At 44.6% G+C, this 15,808-nt stretch overlaps 1 protein-coding gene across 3 annotated transcripts; it reads right to left on the reverse strand.

Moving 5' to 3' along the window:
• Positions 1 to 8,578: 8,578 nt before the first annotated feature.
• On the reverse strand, positions 8,579 to 15,731 carry LOC100876789 (uncharacterized). Of its 3 annotated transcripts, none has more exons than XM_076539799.1 (2): positions 14,580 to 15,731; positions 8,579 to 13,314 (listed from the first exon to the last, which is right to left on the reverse strand). In XM_076539799.1, exons 1-2 carry the CDS (start codon positions 14,689 to 14,691, stop codon positions 13,055 to 13,057), a joined length of 372 nt encoding a protein of 123 aa, XP_076395914.1. In that variant the 5' UTR covers positions 14,692 to 15,731; the 3' UTR covers positions 8,579 to 13,054. The 3 variants fall into 3 exon arrangements, with proteins under 3 accessions (XP_076395914.1, XP_012150315.1, XP_076395913.1); XM_012294925.2 differs by having other exon boundaries at positions 14,584 to 15,581; XM_076539798.1 differs by lacking the exon at positions 14,580 to 15,731 and adding an exon at positions 13,492 to 14,564.
• Between the last annotated feature and the right edge of the window lie 77 nt (positions 15,732 to 15,808).

Here is a 15,808-nt window from a genome sequence, read left to right on the forward strand (position 1 = left end):
TCAATCTTGAGAATTGTGGAATTTGGAGATCTGAGGATTTGTGGATTTGGAGATTTAAGAACTTGCAACTTTGAGAACTCTAAAATAGTACTTAAAGATTTTGGAACTTGGTGATGTGGCTACAGGAGTTTGAAGATTTAGAAATCTGAAAAGTTCAGAACGCAGAAACTTGACAAATTAAGGATTTGAAGGCGCAGGAACTTATTTAATTGAGAATTTGGGTATCTGAGAACTTGTCGACTTTGCAATCTGTGGAACCAGAACCTCACAAACTTTGCAATTATAATACTTGAAGACTTGTAAACTACCTAACACAGCTACAAAGACTTGAAAACCTGAAAAATTGTGCCTTTAGAAACATACGAAAACTGCAAATTTGAAAACCCGACAATTTCCGAATGCATCTCCGAAGATCAAAGGTATCGAAGCTCCACCCACACTCACTTTCCGCCAGAGGCCCACGTTCCACGGAATACACGAGCATATCAAACAAAATGCCACATCCACGAATACCTCGTTTTGTTAAAAATAAGTGATTTATTCAAAATCTATTTGTAGCACGCGAGTATACGATACGTAGGATCACAAAAACCAAAACTGTTTCGTCTTCAGCGCGTGCATATAATTTCGTTGTCGCGTCGTTTGTTATATGAAACGATTACAGCTGCACGCACGCGATCAACGCTTTAGAACGTGCGATATGGAATTATCGCACGGGACAGTATCACATAAACAACCTTAACATATCTTTGCGGTTATGTGATAAACAGTTTTCGACATTTATTGTTTTTGAAATGTGCAACTGCAAGTGGGGAGTTAATTACGCAAGAGGTCGCATCAAAATATGGACTTAGTGACAGATAAAGGAAATTAGAAAATCAAACTTAAAATATTAAATACAATTTTTTTTAAACAATCCAAAATTTGTATATTCATTCCCAAATCGAATATCTTCCCAAAATTTGGTGCATATTGATCTATTAGTTAGAGTAATCCTAGTTACGCCAATGCATAACCATTCGACACATCTGTGCTTATTCGAAGATTTACAGCCGCATGCATACATACATCGTTTCCGAGTAAAGACACACGATACAGATGATAGAATACTAAAATGTCTCGATCCCGTTTGCCGATCGTTTGAATTTCAAAATGGAAGTCAATACAGGAATCGATAAAGATCTTCCGGTACTTGATAACGAGATCGAATGAGCCTTCCAGATCTGCAATTCAATTCGACATTCTCTTTCATCCACGGTTTTTATGCGCGAATATTCAAAAGATTTATATAGGAGGGGGAAGAGAAGCACGAGCACGGTGAACGAGCGCGGGAAGAACTCGAAAGTGCGAGTTTGAACGATAAAACGCGCGTAAGGGTTTCTTTCCAGCACTACGATCGTCGCGCGTTTTATCGCTCGAGCTACACCCTGGCGGCTCGGTCGGTAATCAACACTTCAAATTTCTCGAAGAGCTCAAAATCATCCATAGATGTCATCAATCTAATTGCCTTCGAATGACAACAAAATGACAGCCGTTATGATACTTTCGGCGGGAAAAGATTCGCGAAACGCGGTACGTGACAACATGAACGCGACACGAAACACGTACGTACATATTTAGAATTGCTTTCGACGAGGAATTATCTTTTAAGATTAATGTGGAACTTCGGAGAATCTTTCTTTTGCTAAAATAATTCGCAGCGTAGACAGCTTTTTATTTTGTTACAAAAAGCTGCCTGTTATTATCGCTAATCACAGTGTCACTTTAGCGTTATATAAATGATTGTTTGTTACAGAAATAGACGTTTCCACTAGAAATTTTGCATCGACATTGCAGACGAACTTGAAATCAGAGTAATGTTAAAAAATTTCTGAATTACTCAAATTTCAATAGCCAAGGTTTCATGTGATAACCCAAAGAAATATTGCAAGGTCAATCTGAAAATGTCAAACAGTCGAAGGTCCAATACCCCAAATTCCGATATTCTGTAGCTTAAATCCCACTGCGCAAATAACCCGAATCCCAAAGTCCTAATAACCCACATCCCAAGGTCTGAAAGTCCTAAAGTTTCGGCACGAATGCGTAGTAGAGTGCTCATATCATAATTTTGACACTTCGGTTAACACGTTGCAGTCCCGATATTAATATCACTGAACATACAGGGTATTCTAATTACCAGAGTATATTGATAGCTCGCTATATCGTGGTAACCTCGATGAAACCTGACAATTAGCAGATAATGAGCGTGCAAACTTCTAGCCGTCGTAATTATTCACAGTGTTCTAATAATACGTTCGACGGTATGGAATAAAACTGGATATAACGCGTTATTCAACATATCGGAGGGTATTGCTATCGGTTTCAAACGTCGAATTAAAACGTCGCTTGGTAATTGAATAAAATACGAGCAGTAATTTGCACGCATTAACATGCAAATTAGTGCAAAGAAAATGGCTGAGGAAAAATACTGTCTTTATTTAGAAACAAAATGATCTGCTAGATTCATACGCTGATGTGCTGCACGCAAATTCGACGTTATAAAAGGAATAGTCGCGGGCGCCAGGACGTCGCGACGACGTTCCTGTTATTGCGTCGTTCCTGCCCATCCGACTCTTTGACCAAGATCGATAGTGCACGAAAGGATAATAACCGTCCGTAAGTGCATATCATTCCTATCGAGTGCATACCCAATTAATATCAATAACTCATCGTTATTATTAATATTAATGATATTAACACGAATCTGTTGCGTGCACACAACTACGAAGTTACGATCAAATGTTGCACTAATTCAATAGTTACAAGTATACGACAAATCATTCGGTTTGTCAGGGAATTAAATCTTTCACGGATCTTCGGCTCTCGATTTCTTTTCCCCTAAAGAAACCCTACTGCGTCGAGCTTACATTTAGCGATTGGGAGCGTTCGATCTGGTTAGCGCTGCTCATTCCAGCTCGTTCTTCCTCTATAAATTATCCCCTTTGTACGAACTCGTCGATTATCGCGTGAACGTTAAAAGCGAAGAATAAACGCTTCTGCCTGGTTTAGCGATCAAGCAAGAGATTTCACGCGTCGCTGCAACGATGACGTCTCGGTGTTTGAAAAGGCTGCTAATTACATAAGTTAATATCAGGAATGGTCGCGCGAGAATTCCTTTAACAAGATACGTTTGACGGATGCACGATTGCATTAGCGAAGGGACACGCATATTGGCTGTTTTCGTCTTCGACAAATGGATTTAGCTGAAAAGAAGGCCACGGCGTAGTAGGCCAACGTGGTATTGATTTCGGTCGGTCGGAGTTCTCTGCATCCGCGCTTTCAGTGTCATTTGAGTACGGCGTAGATACGGTAGAAAGGTGGTCGGAGGGGAGTCGGCTGCTGCTACCGTTCTCATTCAGTAAATCTCCGTTGTGCGCGTTCGAATGAAAAATTATGAAAAACCAGACGTGCTCCATAGGGAGCAAGCGCCGTGTCGATGACGTCTCTTTTAACTCGAATTTAACCGGCAAAAATTGTTAAAGATCTTCGATTCCCTAACAACCTCCAAACATTTACTATGCAATATTTATTAATCGAAATTTGACCACATACAAATTTCGAGACTATGCATCTGCAAGTTTACCAAATCAGCTAATCGATCATTTATGGATTTAGAAACCCTGTATTTTATTCACATGAAAATTTGCTGGTATTTCATATCCATCAATACAGTCCCGCTCCAAAAAAGCGAAATCAAGATTATCGCAATGAATGCATATCGCGGTTTCGCTGACCATTCGCCGTATTTATAGCTGGATGAAAATATCGTGTATCCGGAAACGCGTAGGTATTCATTCGTGGCAATAAAATAGCGTGACTAACTAACGAGATCGTATCATCGCCTAATCCATCCTGTCGTTGGTCTGAGTCGATCAGTTGCTGATTCAAGTCTCGTTGTGCCACGCTTTCTTGTGAAATATATACAAAAGAAAAGTAATGTCATCGCGTGCTTCCTGACACCTTGTTCGTAACGAGATCGGTTAGGAAATAACTCGGGAACAAAACGCTGGCAAGTGTCGAGGTTTCGACTTTAAAGCTGCCGCATAACTGGTCGGTAACCGGTCGATGGCAAAACCTTACACCGACATCTGTATGGAGGGTAGAAAACCGATACAGAAGCCTGGCCAAGACTGGTTTCCCTTGAAAAAGCGAATCGGTCTCGGCAGACGGCAGCAGAGAGCCAGGTGATGTCCTTGCTGAGAATCCAAGATCTCGTATCAATGTCAGGTGACCAACGTTTTTATCATTAGAGTCAGCAGTTAATCCGTATCAAGCTTTTCTCGTAACTTTGAACAGCGTACTTGTCAAGTTCATCGATGAAACGAAGGTTTAGAGGCATTCGACCTCCTAATAAGATCTCCGGCTTCCAAAACGCGTTACTAAAATAATATCTACTTGCACGAATATTTGGCATAGGGATAGGTCGCATCAGCTGTTCATCGTGCCAGATCGCCCGCGATCGACGCTCTGCCAGCGTGATACGCGAATGCACAATGGCATTTGTCACTATAAAAACGATGTGGCTCCGTAAACAATGCGTGATCTTTACGTGATCGAAACATTGTTGCCAGTTGCACGAACCATAGACCCCAAAATATAAATCGACTCTGCAACATGTCAAACGTAGACTAAAAACATCATCTATTCTTTCATCCTCAAATTCTGAAATCTACTCCCAAACTTCTGCATCACTGCCTAAATTCCCAAATTTCAACCTTAAATAGCAATATACAAAAGTCCAAGTTCTCAGTAGTTCATTCAGCCATGCCTAATGTGAGCCATAAAAATTATTAGCAGAGGGGCTCAGGTAAAAACTCTCGTTACGTTAATGGTGTTTGTTGAACGCCATAGACAAATACCCTTTTGTACCCTTTCCTCCGGCATTATTAAAGCGTTAGATCGCGTGCTTCGTATACGAGATGCTTCTAATTCAATAGCGAGCGAAGGATCCGTACGCGCTTTATCGATTATGCCATCAGAGTTATTCGATTTGCACGATTAGGAACGCGAATCGATTGCAAATGACAGTATCGCGATTCAGAGAGTATCGCGTGCGCGCCAATCGAGGTGTCAGATGCCAACTTCTCGCGCACACGCGAGTCCAATTGGGGAACGTAACCGATGGAATCATCGCGCCAACTGCGTACGAAGGGTGAAACCCTTCTGACCTTATTGCATCCTTTCATGGATTAAAGTCGATTCGTCAGCTTGCGGGAATTTGTCCGATCGTTTATATCGTGCGTAATACGCTCGTTTAAATTTAGCCACTCGAATCGCATCAAGAAACTCGTTTAAGCGGCTTTGTAGTTATCTTCTCCGTAATGCATATGGATGAAGCGTTAGGAGGATTAGGATAGGTCATAGGAAAGCAATTCGTTAAGTATGCGATCCAACAAAAGATTATCGCCGATAACGGACGTTCGCGATTTGCGTTGTACGTGACTACTTTAATATTTATCGATAAGAAAATCTTTCATTCCGAACGTACATCGATGATTGCCGTTCTACCGATGACGCGAACACCGTCACATGGGACTTCCCGCGTTAACCCAGGCCAGGTTGAACTGCCATCATTTGGCAACGATGACAGTGTACTTGCAAAAATGTTCACGTGGGTGTCGAGACGACGCGTCACGATTTCTAGGCGCCGCTCTTTGCGACCTGCGTCGCTATTACGCCGAAAATAACAAGGTAGACTTGCTGACTTACTTATAAGTACAGCCGCGTATTCTGATCAGACGTTCACGCTCTCTTTGCATGTTACCGCAAAATATTCTACTCTTGGGCTCTCCTCCAATCGATTGTCCGCTAAACTCGCCTTGCAGCCGAGAAGCTACGGGTGCTAGCTATTCGGTATTTCTTAGAAATCCGTGTCAGTTTCCAAGAAGTCGCTTCAAGTCTCGATATATGCCAAATCGTGTTTACCTACCTCTTAGATAACACAGTGATGCGTTTAACGTTGAAACCAGGAATGTGCAGTGGTCTGAAAGTTAGGTATGACCTGGGACCTTTAGGTAGCTCGGGTAGCTTAATTGCAAAGGGAATTTGAAGGTCCGTACCCAAAGGACTCCTGACCTGCCACATTCAACTACCGTCCCTCCAAATCGTTGGGATAATCACTCTTCTTTCCTTTTGTTTTCAATTAGAAAATTGACGATATCAATTACTTTTGTAGCAGCAAGAATAAAAGCGTAAACAGAGCACTTGTTTGCTTATTTGGAGAGATCAGAGTTCGTTTACGATGACTAATTCGAAGATCAGGAGCAGACTGGAGACATTGCGCGATACAAATGCACGGAAATAGTTCGCATTACGTACATGGATCGTGTAGAATTCAATTCGGTTCGTTACCAACGCAGGCACCCGTATCGCGGTTCGACAAACATGTTATCGCAAGTTGCAAATTTCTTCACCGACACAGCATTTCTGTGGCTCATTATTGTTCGTCGACGACCGTCAATAGATGTCCGTTATTATTAACACTACAGCGATAAGAATAGAAATAAGTGGCGTCTCTTAGCCGGCATCAACCATGCTTCCTCGTCGCAACGATAAACTCACCGATAACCCGAAGGGCATCGAACACATAATTTACTATAATTCCGTTATGAATTGTGCGATTATGGAAAATTCTTCACCATCTAATTCAAAACGTTTTGTTTTACGACCAAAACTCTTGCAAAAGTCTACGAAGTTCCTTCAAGAACTTGCTCCAGCGAATGCACCAGTAAGGGTCCTAAGGGTTTGATTTCATAGATTCGGTGTCGCATGTCCAACATTCCAAGAATAATTCGCAGCGAGTTAGAAATAGTATCGCGAAGCGAACGTATTGATCGCCGACCTTATTCTGCACCAGCCAGAAGGTCCATCGACCTGAATTCTTTTCCGAATCGTTCTACCTGCGTTTCGCTACGTCTTCGCTCCGGGAGCGACTCGGTCTACGAATAGCAAGGTCTCGGAGCCTCCGTTCCCCAAATAGCCGCGATTTCGAGCAAAGTAGTTTGTTTGTATGCAAAGCGACCCGTTTGAATACCGTTCGTTGCCGCGGCCACCTTTCGATTACGCTCGTGGCGGCGCTACATATCACCGGTCGACACTCTCGTTCGGCCAAGGACAGGGTGCTCTTCGTTCCAAGGCCGGGCCTGTTCATTCTGAAGCGCGGCGTACTTTAAGGTCGCGAGAAATCGACGGCCAGACTGGATAGAACGAAGAGGACAGACTCTGTCCTGAAGGGAAAGGCGGCGGTAACGCGGCAACGGCGAAAGAGAGCGAAAGCAGTGCACGATGAAACGTGGCTGAGCGTAGGCAGACCTAACCGATATATGTGCACAATTCGGAACACGATAACGTCGTGGGTGTCTTCCGTCAGACTTCCGCTTCCACATGGATCCACTTTGGACCCTAGGTGCAAGTGCAGTGCACTCCCGGTCAATTCTCTCTTTTAATTATAATTCTGTTTCTAGTCAAGACAGTAGTACTGTCAAAATATTGTCAACTGTTCTCAGAAACACCGAAGAGCGATTTTTTTCTCGTTCAAGAATTACCGGTGCAATTTTCGCGCTAATAAGTCAGACGATGACACACCGGCGCATTGTACGCAGTCGAGCCGTGGAAATTTCCATTCGCGAAAAGCATTGGCGTAATCCGTGGCTAATTCTCGATCGTGCGTTTCACGCGTGACCGATAAAACTCGGGTCAGAAAAGTGGGAGAATCGAGGAAAACCGACAGAGGTATTTTCCCTTTGTTCTCCGCCGATATCTTAATCGCGAAATGATAACGGAGGCCGAGATTTGTACGATAACGAAGATCTTGACGATAAATCTTACCGATGGCGGAATTAACCGCGGAGTATCGATGTCCCGATATCGCGTTCCAGCGTTTCCAATAACTTTGGCGCAGCTTCCGGTACAAACAACTGCTAAGTATATCGGTTACTCGCTTTCTTGCAATTCCGAGCGTAATACCTATTCAAGAAGATTATCTTATAAATCCAATTGCGTTAGAACGCTTAACGATTATCTGTGAAATCGCGGAATGACAAACGAGTTTAGCCGATAAGATTTAACGGTGACCGTTAAATGATGCAAGTACGTATTGTAAAATGATTGAGATTGCTGAGCCGCGACTCATCGTTATTCGCGTTACGTCAGAAGATGATTACGTTAGCATTTTTCTTATTCGAGCTGCACGAAATTGCACGAGCGAATATTCGAGAAATCAAAGATGGTATGATTTAATTAGGTATCGATTCACTTCCCGATTGCAGCAAACACCCGGGAGTCAAAGGTGGTTACGTGGGTTAGGTTTAACGAACTCTCCGCGGTCGATATCGGGAATTCGCCAACTTTGCAGAACTCGGAAGACTTGCCGTTTTCTACGATCGTGATTGCGATCGATGATAAATGTCGATGACGAATCATGAATCAGAATGATTCCGCGTATCGCGAGATTTTAACTCGTCATCGTTACAGACGTTTGTAATTCAAGTGGCTCGTTCAGAAAGAATTAAAGGTTGTAGAGGATAGAGAATTCTCAGGATACTTTAAAACTCATTTATTGAACATGACATAAAAATCACGATACATGATAATGATAAACCGAGTCTATTGTAAGCTTTCAAACTTTAGATATATTATTCATTTATTATCTTCGCTCGTAATATCCTTACTTGTCTTATATCAAACGCTAACGGATTCATTACCTTATAGTAGGTATAATTATATGGAATGTGCACCCATCATCTCGCTTTGATGATTTTTCGATTTTTGTTCGACGATGGCTGTAGTCGTTGATTAGAATTGTTTTTTAGATTTCAGACCGGAAAAGCGAGCGTTACGGGTTTGTTCGATAATGAAGCCGGTATAAACGGAAAGTAATAAATACGCAAAGGTAAAAATCGAAAGATAACGAGGGATGATAGGTTCGTGATGGCGGAGGACGCCGCGAAAAATGCGGCGGTCCTCGAGTCTATCAACCATGTACACGCTACATTTTTATGTAATCCTGGGGGATTTTGGCAGTGACGTTCAATCGTCATGGATGAGGAGAAACGGCCTCGAGCGATCGTCTCTCGTGGCGAATTAAACAAAGAATTAGCCCGAAAAAGCGTTGGTTCAAACAATTTTAACAGAACGGTACAATAAATTTCTAGGTTACTTCAGGCCGTTTGAAACGTTCAGTCCTACTTCGAATTTCGTGCTTTTATACGGAACAAAAATATAATGTCTCTAGATGACTCGCAGCTTACGTCTCCTCAGCCACGCGCTAAAAATCAGCTCAAAATATCCCGAGTGAGGTATAACGAATAACCGTAAAATAGTTGCAATAGTAATACAAAAAATAGTTAAGTCGTCGAATAATAAATTATATAATATATTGTATATATAATATATGTGTATGTAAGTATGCGTCGTACGGCATATCGACGTATGTAAATATACATAACGTATTATATATTCACATATGCCGATACGTATTCATATAGCTTTGTAATCGCGAACATTGTGACCGTAGAATGAAAGTGGATCGAGTTAAAAAAGACCGGTTTATAAAATACTTTTTAAGCCTATTACCGTATGCATCGAGGATAAATCGCGAATCTTTACCGACAAAAGCGTAGAACGCCACTAACGAAGCTAGAAAACCAGGAGTCCCAATCCACGTTTACTCCGCGGTCCGAGGCCGCCGTAATAAATAGATCGTATCATCTCGTCAATCTCTAAACTCTAGTAACACCACTGTTTCTAATCAGTACAAATTAACCGACGAAACAATGGAACCTCGTTCGCGAAAGAGTTCGCAATTCGCGTTCCAACGTTCCGTCCAGCACCACATTTTTTAACATCTGATCGGTAAATTCTATTGTTTTTTATTTTTCTGTTTCTCTAAAGCAGTCTTACATGAAACGGCAACTTTCGCGAATCAGTTCCCCACCTAGCATTCAGCTTTATCCTCTACTGCCAATTTTGCGCCCATCGCTACGGAATTTACTCAGTGAATTTTTGTGCAAAACTTAAACGTTGTCCAATTTCGCTGAACGAAGAAGGAACTTCTCGCATCCGCTGCCAAAAAACGCGCGTTGATTGACGGAGAATCGAAGCGTTCGTACGAGTTTTCGTCGTAACATCTCCTCAACAACATTTTCCTTTTTTATTTTCTTTTTTTTATACGATCGTTGCAAAATAATTCTACCTTATAGCTTACGGTATCACAGAGTTACACGCGGTATCGTTTAATTGCTCCCACTTCGTAATTTCGCGAAAACGATAAGGAGAAAACGCGTAATATTACTTTTCTTCTTCTTCTTTGAAAAACGGCAAAATGTGGACGCAGAAGATGTCGTCGGTGTATCGCTATTTTGCGCAAAATTTCTTTCACATACTTTTTAATACTGCCCAATCGAAAAGGAGTCGATAATCGTGCTGACGTTGCGGCTACGTTGCAATTAACAGAAAACAAACGATATACACGTCGTATCATTGAATGCTCGACGGAAAACAATAGAAGCGTAATCGATAAGACACGGTTGCGCGGAAACAACCACTCTTATTCTTTGGTCTTTGATAAAATTTCGTCGCGCTTTTAACAGAAGGATTCTTGAAATTACACGTATCTCTGTGATTTTTCATTCGATGCCTTCGAAAGACGTCGTTCTGCGTCCGAATTTCGAGGACACTCATCTTCGATTTCTCGGATTACTAGGATCGTGTTCGGCGTACAACGAATAACAGACTTGACCGCTTTATTTACGACGGAAGTAATATGTTATACTATGCAAGAATTTAACAAACGCTTCGTAACGACTAATCAAAACAGCAAAATCGAGTACCTCGGGCGCGGGACAGAGGAAAAGCGCTATACAATACACGCATCTCGATACACACTGCGAGGATCGTTTTAAGAAAATATCTCTTTCGCGGTTTAATATCGTCACCTCTATCCTAGAGTGTCGCGTGCGAATACGATCGCGTCGAAACGATACTCTATACAGTCCTGCACCCACTTGCGTTTCTATTATATAAAACTGTTATGTATTTTTACGTTCAACTATATCTTATATATTGTACTTTACAGTCTGCAAGTTTGAAAGATTGGCAAATATTCCTAAATTTCGATTTCACGTTTCTGCTCCTCTATAAGGCTTCTATAACTAAAGAATGTTTACGTAGTAGAGTGTTTAATGTTCTCAATTTACGTCAGCCAGCAATTGGCGCGCAAGTGAAGCACAACTGTACGAATACCAGCAAAACAAGGAAAGATTGCGAGAAAACGAATTGCACTAGTTAATCGATGTTCCAAAGATTAGAGGAATTCCGAACACAATTGAAGTATCGTTTCGACGCGGTAATTGCTCGCGATCTTCCACTGGCGTGGATAACCGCGAGACGTAACAAAAGTTCGAAAATAAATACGTTCGCGTGTAAGTACAGCTAATCTCGCTCGAACGATACGCGATTAAAATAAGTCTTTCCTTAGGCGCCTCAGCTCTCATTTATATGCGAATATATATATATATATAGTATCGTAACCCCTGTTTCTCTATCTGATCGCAGATTTTCGCGCGCACGCACGCGTTTCCCTTCGAAGGCAGCAAGCGTAACGTTAACGACGAAAACGAGCGTTTCCGGTTGTCCATGTCACGGGGAAGTCCCTTCGACTTCGACGCGAGTTACGCCTCGTTTAGTCGCCGCCCGTTTCTTTCTCTCGGCCTGGCCTAATGTTTCAAAAACACATTCACCATGGTTATCGTGATTTATCGTAATGCTCGACGAGAGAATTCGAACGAAAGGGAACGGTTGTTAACGCGAAATACGAAAAGTCGGAAATCGAACGTGGACTCGATCACCCTCCAGCCTGCTAAGCCACGATCAATTTCCGCGTTCTGCGGGTAACAGAAGATTCGGTAAAAAGACTGGAAAGCAAAATGGTCGCGCGAGTCTTGAAGATTCTATGCGCGCGATAATGTACAACGAAGGAACTAAGCTTTTTCAGGTCTGGACATTGAGATCTTGTGTGGTCACGAACCTTGCGCGGTTGGAACGCGTACGCGCTGTTATCGACAACGACGAAATTCCCGTCGCGATTATGTACCTCTCTCTCCAGGATTCCTCCTCCGGTTCTTCGTCTCTCAGCTGGTCGGTCGGCGCTCGTTAAAGAGCCTCCTTCCGCGACTCGTTCCTTCGTTGCCGGTCTTCTCCTTTTTCTCTCTCTCACTTTTTCTCCTCCTTAATTATTTTTCTTTTCACCTAAACAGATTCTCACAGTTATCAGGAAGAAATCGCAGCTTAGCGCTGGTTTGGAAAGGAAAGCCGCGAGGTGTTCGTCGATTTGGCCGAATGGTTTTCTTTAGCTTCTCCTGTTGCGTTCTGAAAATGAAACGCGATCTTCCGATGTTTATGGACGTCTTCGTGAGCAACGATCCAACGGGAAAAGGGAGGGAAATAAAGGACTTGAATTTTGTTTAAATTCGCGAGGTGTCTGCATCGGAGGAGAAACGTAGAAGAGAGCGTAGTAACCTACTGGGTACCAGATAATTCGGCTACTGCAGCGATGGTCACCGATCGTCTCCAACTCTCTTTCCGAGCGTCGGCCTTGGAAAAATCTCGCTCGTGATCCTCGTTTCTTCAACGACGACCGTTCTAGGATCTTATCGAACGATCGTGACTCCCGTCGTTGTCGATTCTCACGTTCTTCTCACGATCGTTTCTCGCTCGTTGTCGTCGTTGCCGCGAACGAAACACGTCGCTTAACCCTGTTCCGTTCGCATCGTTTCTCGTTTGCACTCCTGCTCCTCGTCCTGTTGCCGCCGTTGTCGTTGCTGCTGTCGGTCAGGTTTACCATGCCGAGGGCGACGGATCCGGGCAGGATCGTGCCACCGCGTCGTTGATCGTCGCGGGCGTGGTAACGGGTGCGGAGGTGCGTCGGATTTCGATCGGTTTCGAGCCGGGAATCGGTGGCCGGCCCAAAACCCCTTGGCTGTTTCACGACAAATTTCGCTGATCTTCCGCGCTGTCGTCAGCCTTCTTCAGAGACTTCTTCAGCTTGTCGACCAGTCGGTTGTGGAACTTGTTCAAGGAGTTGGAGCTGCCGGTTTTCGGCGGGGACGAGCCGGTGCTCTTGCTGGGGCTCTGCAGCGAGTTTTGAGACGCCCTCGAGGACGTCCTCGAGAAGTGGCGGGAAGTGAGGGGCACCGAACGGTGAGCCGGCGACGTCAAAAAGTCCGAGCCAGGTGACGTAGACAACGAGGGACCTTCGGATTTTGAGCATTCCGACACCTGTCGACACACAACAAATACGCCTTTCCTTTATTAAAATTGACATTAGGCAAGACGCGAGACTCCTCTCGTGAAACGCGACTGCTTTCACTTTGAACCTATATTTCATATTCGACTCGCTCGCGAAGATTCGTTTTATCGAACTGGACGATCGCAACTTTGATACTTTCGAATTACCTCGACGACGGTGAAATCTACGTCTCCTCGGGGAAAACGCGTTCGACCAACACGTGGTGCGTTCGCGTCATTAGCACCTATCATTAGTCAGGATTCCGAGTGGCGGACCGCTTCCTGACGCGTCGCAGACAAGGCCGTGCGATCGAAGTACGGCGGTTCGCGAACCACCACGTAATCGAAGCTGCGACCGCGCACGTGCACCGAGCGGAACCAATTCGTGGACACGGCGAATTTCTCGTCACGGATTCTCAGTTGCGCACGATTACGTAATCCACCGACCAATTCGTGGCCATACGCCACCCGGACGCAAATAGTAACCCGGACAAAAATTACCCCCGATTCGCTTTTCGTGGCAAACGATGGGCTTTGTCCGCGTTCCTGACTTCTGTGTCGCATCCAAATTTACTCGATCTACTTCGTGACTTTACCATTCTGACGGATCGTGTTTCAAATAATTTTCAAATTTCCCACTCCTTCGGTACTCGAGGTACATATGTGATCGTGTTAGGATCATGTAATCGATTTCATATTTTTTCCTAAATCTGTGCATCGCGATTCGATGACAATTCCACGACCGCATTGTTGATTTCGTTATCTGTGACACATCGTTGCGACCAGGAACGATAAGGCAAGAGATTATCGCGCGATACATTACGAAACTCAGAATCGAAGTTGCGCAATGTAAGAAGAGGTATGCCCGTGAGAGTGCCGCCGCGTGCTTTAACAAAACTGTGTCGGTAAAGAGAGGGAAGGAATTCGTTCGAAAGAAGCGTTCGTTAGCGAGGAGATAGTTTCGCTAAGTTATTCGCGAGCCTACGAGATTCAAATTCGTTCGACGCTTAAGCCTGAATACCGAACGCGATGGCGCTGCTCGTACGGGGTTTAAAACAGGCGCCAACCTTTCGAGAGGTCTAAGATTCCCGGAATGCCGAGCAATTACCGATCTGGTTAGTGCAGAAACGGGAGACGTATCCTTCTAAGGAACGAGGCGATCGCGGAAAGTCGAAACGAAAGGAACCGTGGACGATTTTGATTGTCCATTTTCCCGCGCTTTTCATTCGAAGTCCCGTCAAAAGAAAAACGCTTACCCACCTTCCTACTGCGACAGGCCTGAGGATTGGAGCATTCCGAAGATCGTCGACTACGGTTGGTCTTGTAAATGTCCCACTCGTTTTTCACAACAGGCATCATAAACGCCATCTCGATAGCAGCCGGCACTAGCGAGCGCGCACACTCTTTTTCTTTATTCCTCGCGAACGGGGCTCTCCTTGTCTCGCACTCTACACACTCGAGCGTCGTCTTTCTCGCTCCGTCTTTCTGGAAAGTTCAAACTGGACGGTTCCTCGGTGCGGCAGCGAACACGTTTACCCTTCCAACGGTCGATCTCGTCCGGCACTTTGCGCTCGTTCCGCGGATTCTTTTTGCTTGTCCGTTTCCGTCCCGTTTAGCAGCGGAAACGCACGAGTGAATTTCCCGGTTTCGCACGCAAAACTGTTCGGTCGGCAATCGGATCTGACTCTCAACGCGATACGCTTTTCGGATCGGACCGGCGATCGGTTTGGTGCGTTGGCTCCGTTTCGATCGGGTTCTCCAAGAGATCGGACGATGACGTGTGCCACTGCTGGTCGTCCGGAACTGCGCTCTCCGTTGTATCGCTGCGACGACTGGAAAACTGCATACGCGTCGTGCGCTTTCACGGATAGCTCTCTCGTTTTACGATAGCTCGTGCTGCCTTTTCAACGATTGTTTTTGATGTGTCGCGCGGGGTCGCGTGCGTCCGGTCGGTGCAGCAGTCTGCTACGGAATGAGCACGCCGACGGTCGTGTGGGTAGGTGTAAAAGTTGCCGCGAGTGGGGACGAGCTCGCGAGCCTATTGGCCGGTTCTGAGGCGGGACTCCTACGTCACGGGTTACCATTGATTTTCCAATGTTGATACACACAACGGCATGACGTTTCGGATTGATTTTCTGGCGGCGGTTCCTGCTGGATCGCACGTATCGTGGCCCCGTCAAACGTCAGCGCACAGGAATGCTTTCTTTCCCTAAAAGGGATCGCTTCCGATGTAACGAGCACCGATTTCCGCTACTCTTCCCGGTGCGATCCTCGATCCTTTCCACTTTGCCGGCCCAAAAACCTACCGGGATCTACTCAAGGTCGTCGATGAGATTGCACACCGTGTCGAAACGCCGATAGGAAAAAGATGCACGCGCGATTCACGCTGATGCGACACCGAATTCCTTGCAGCGATATATTTAGAAATCGCCGGCGCTTGTGTACGAGGGCTATTGTTCCGCTCCGATGCACGGATTCAAGATCG

This window comes from Megachile rotundata, chromosome 14 (genome assembly GCF_050947335.1).
Source record: "Megachile rotundata isolate GNS110a chromosome 14, iyMegRotu1, whole genome shotgun sequence".
Lineage (NCBI taxonomy): Eukaryota > Metazoa > Arthropoda > Insecta > Hymenoptera > Megachilidae > Megachile > Megachile rotundata.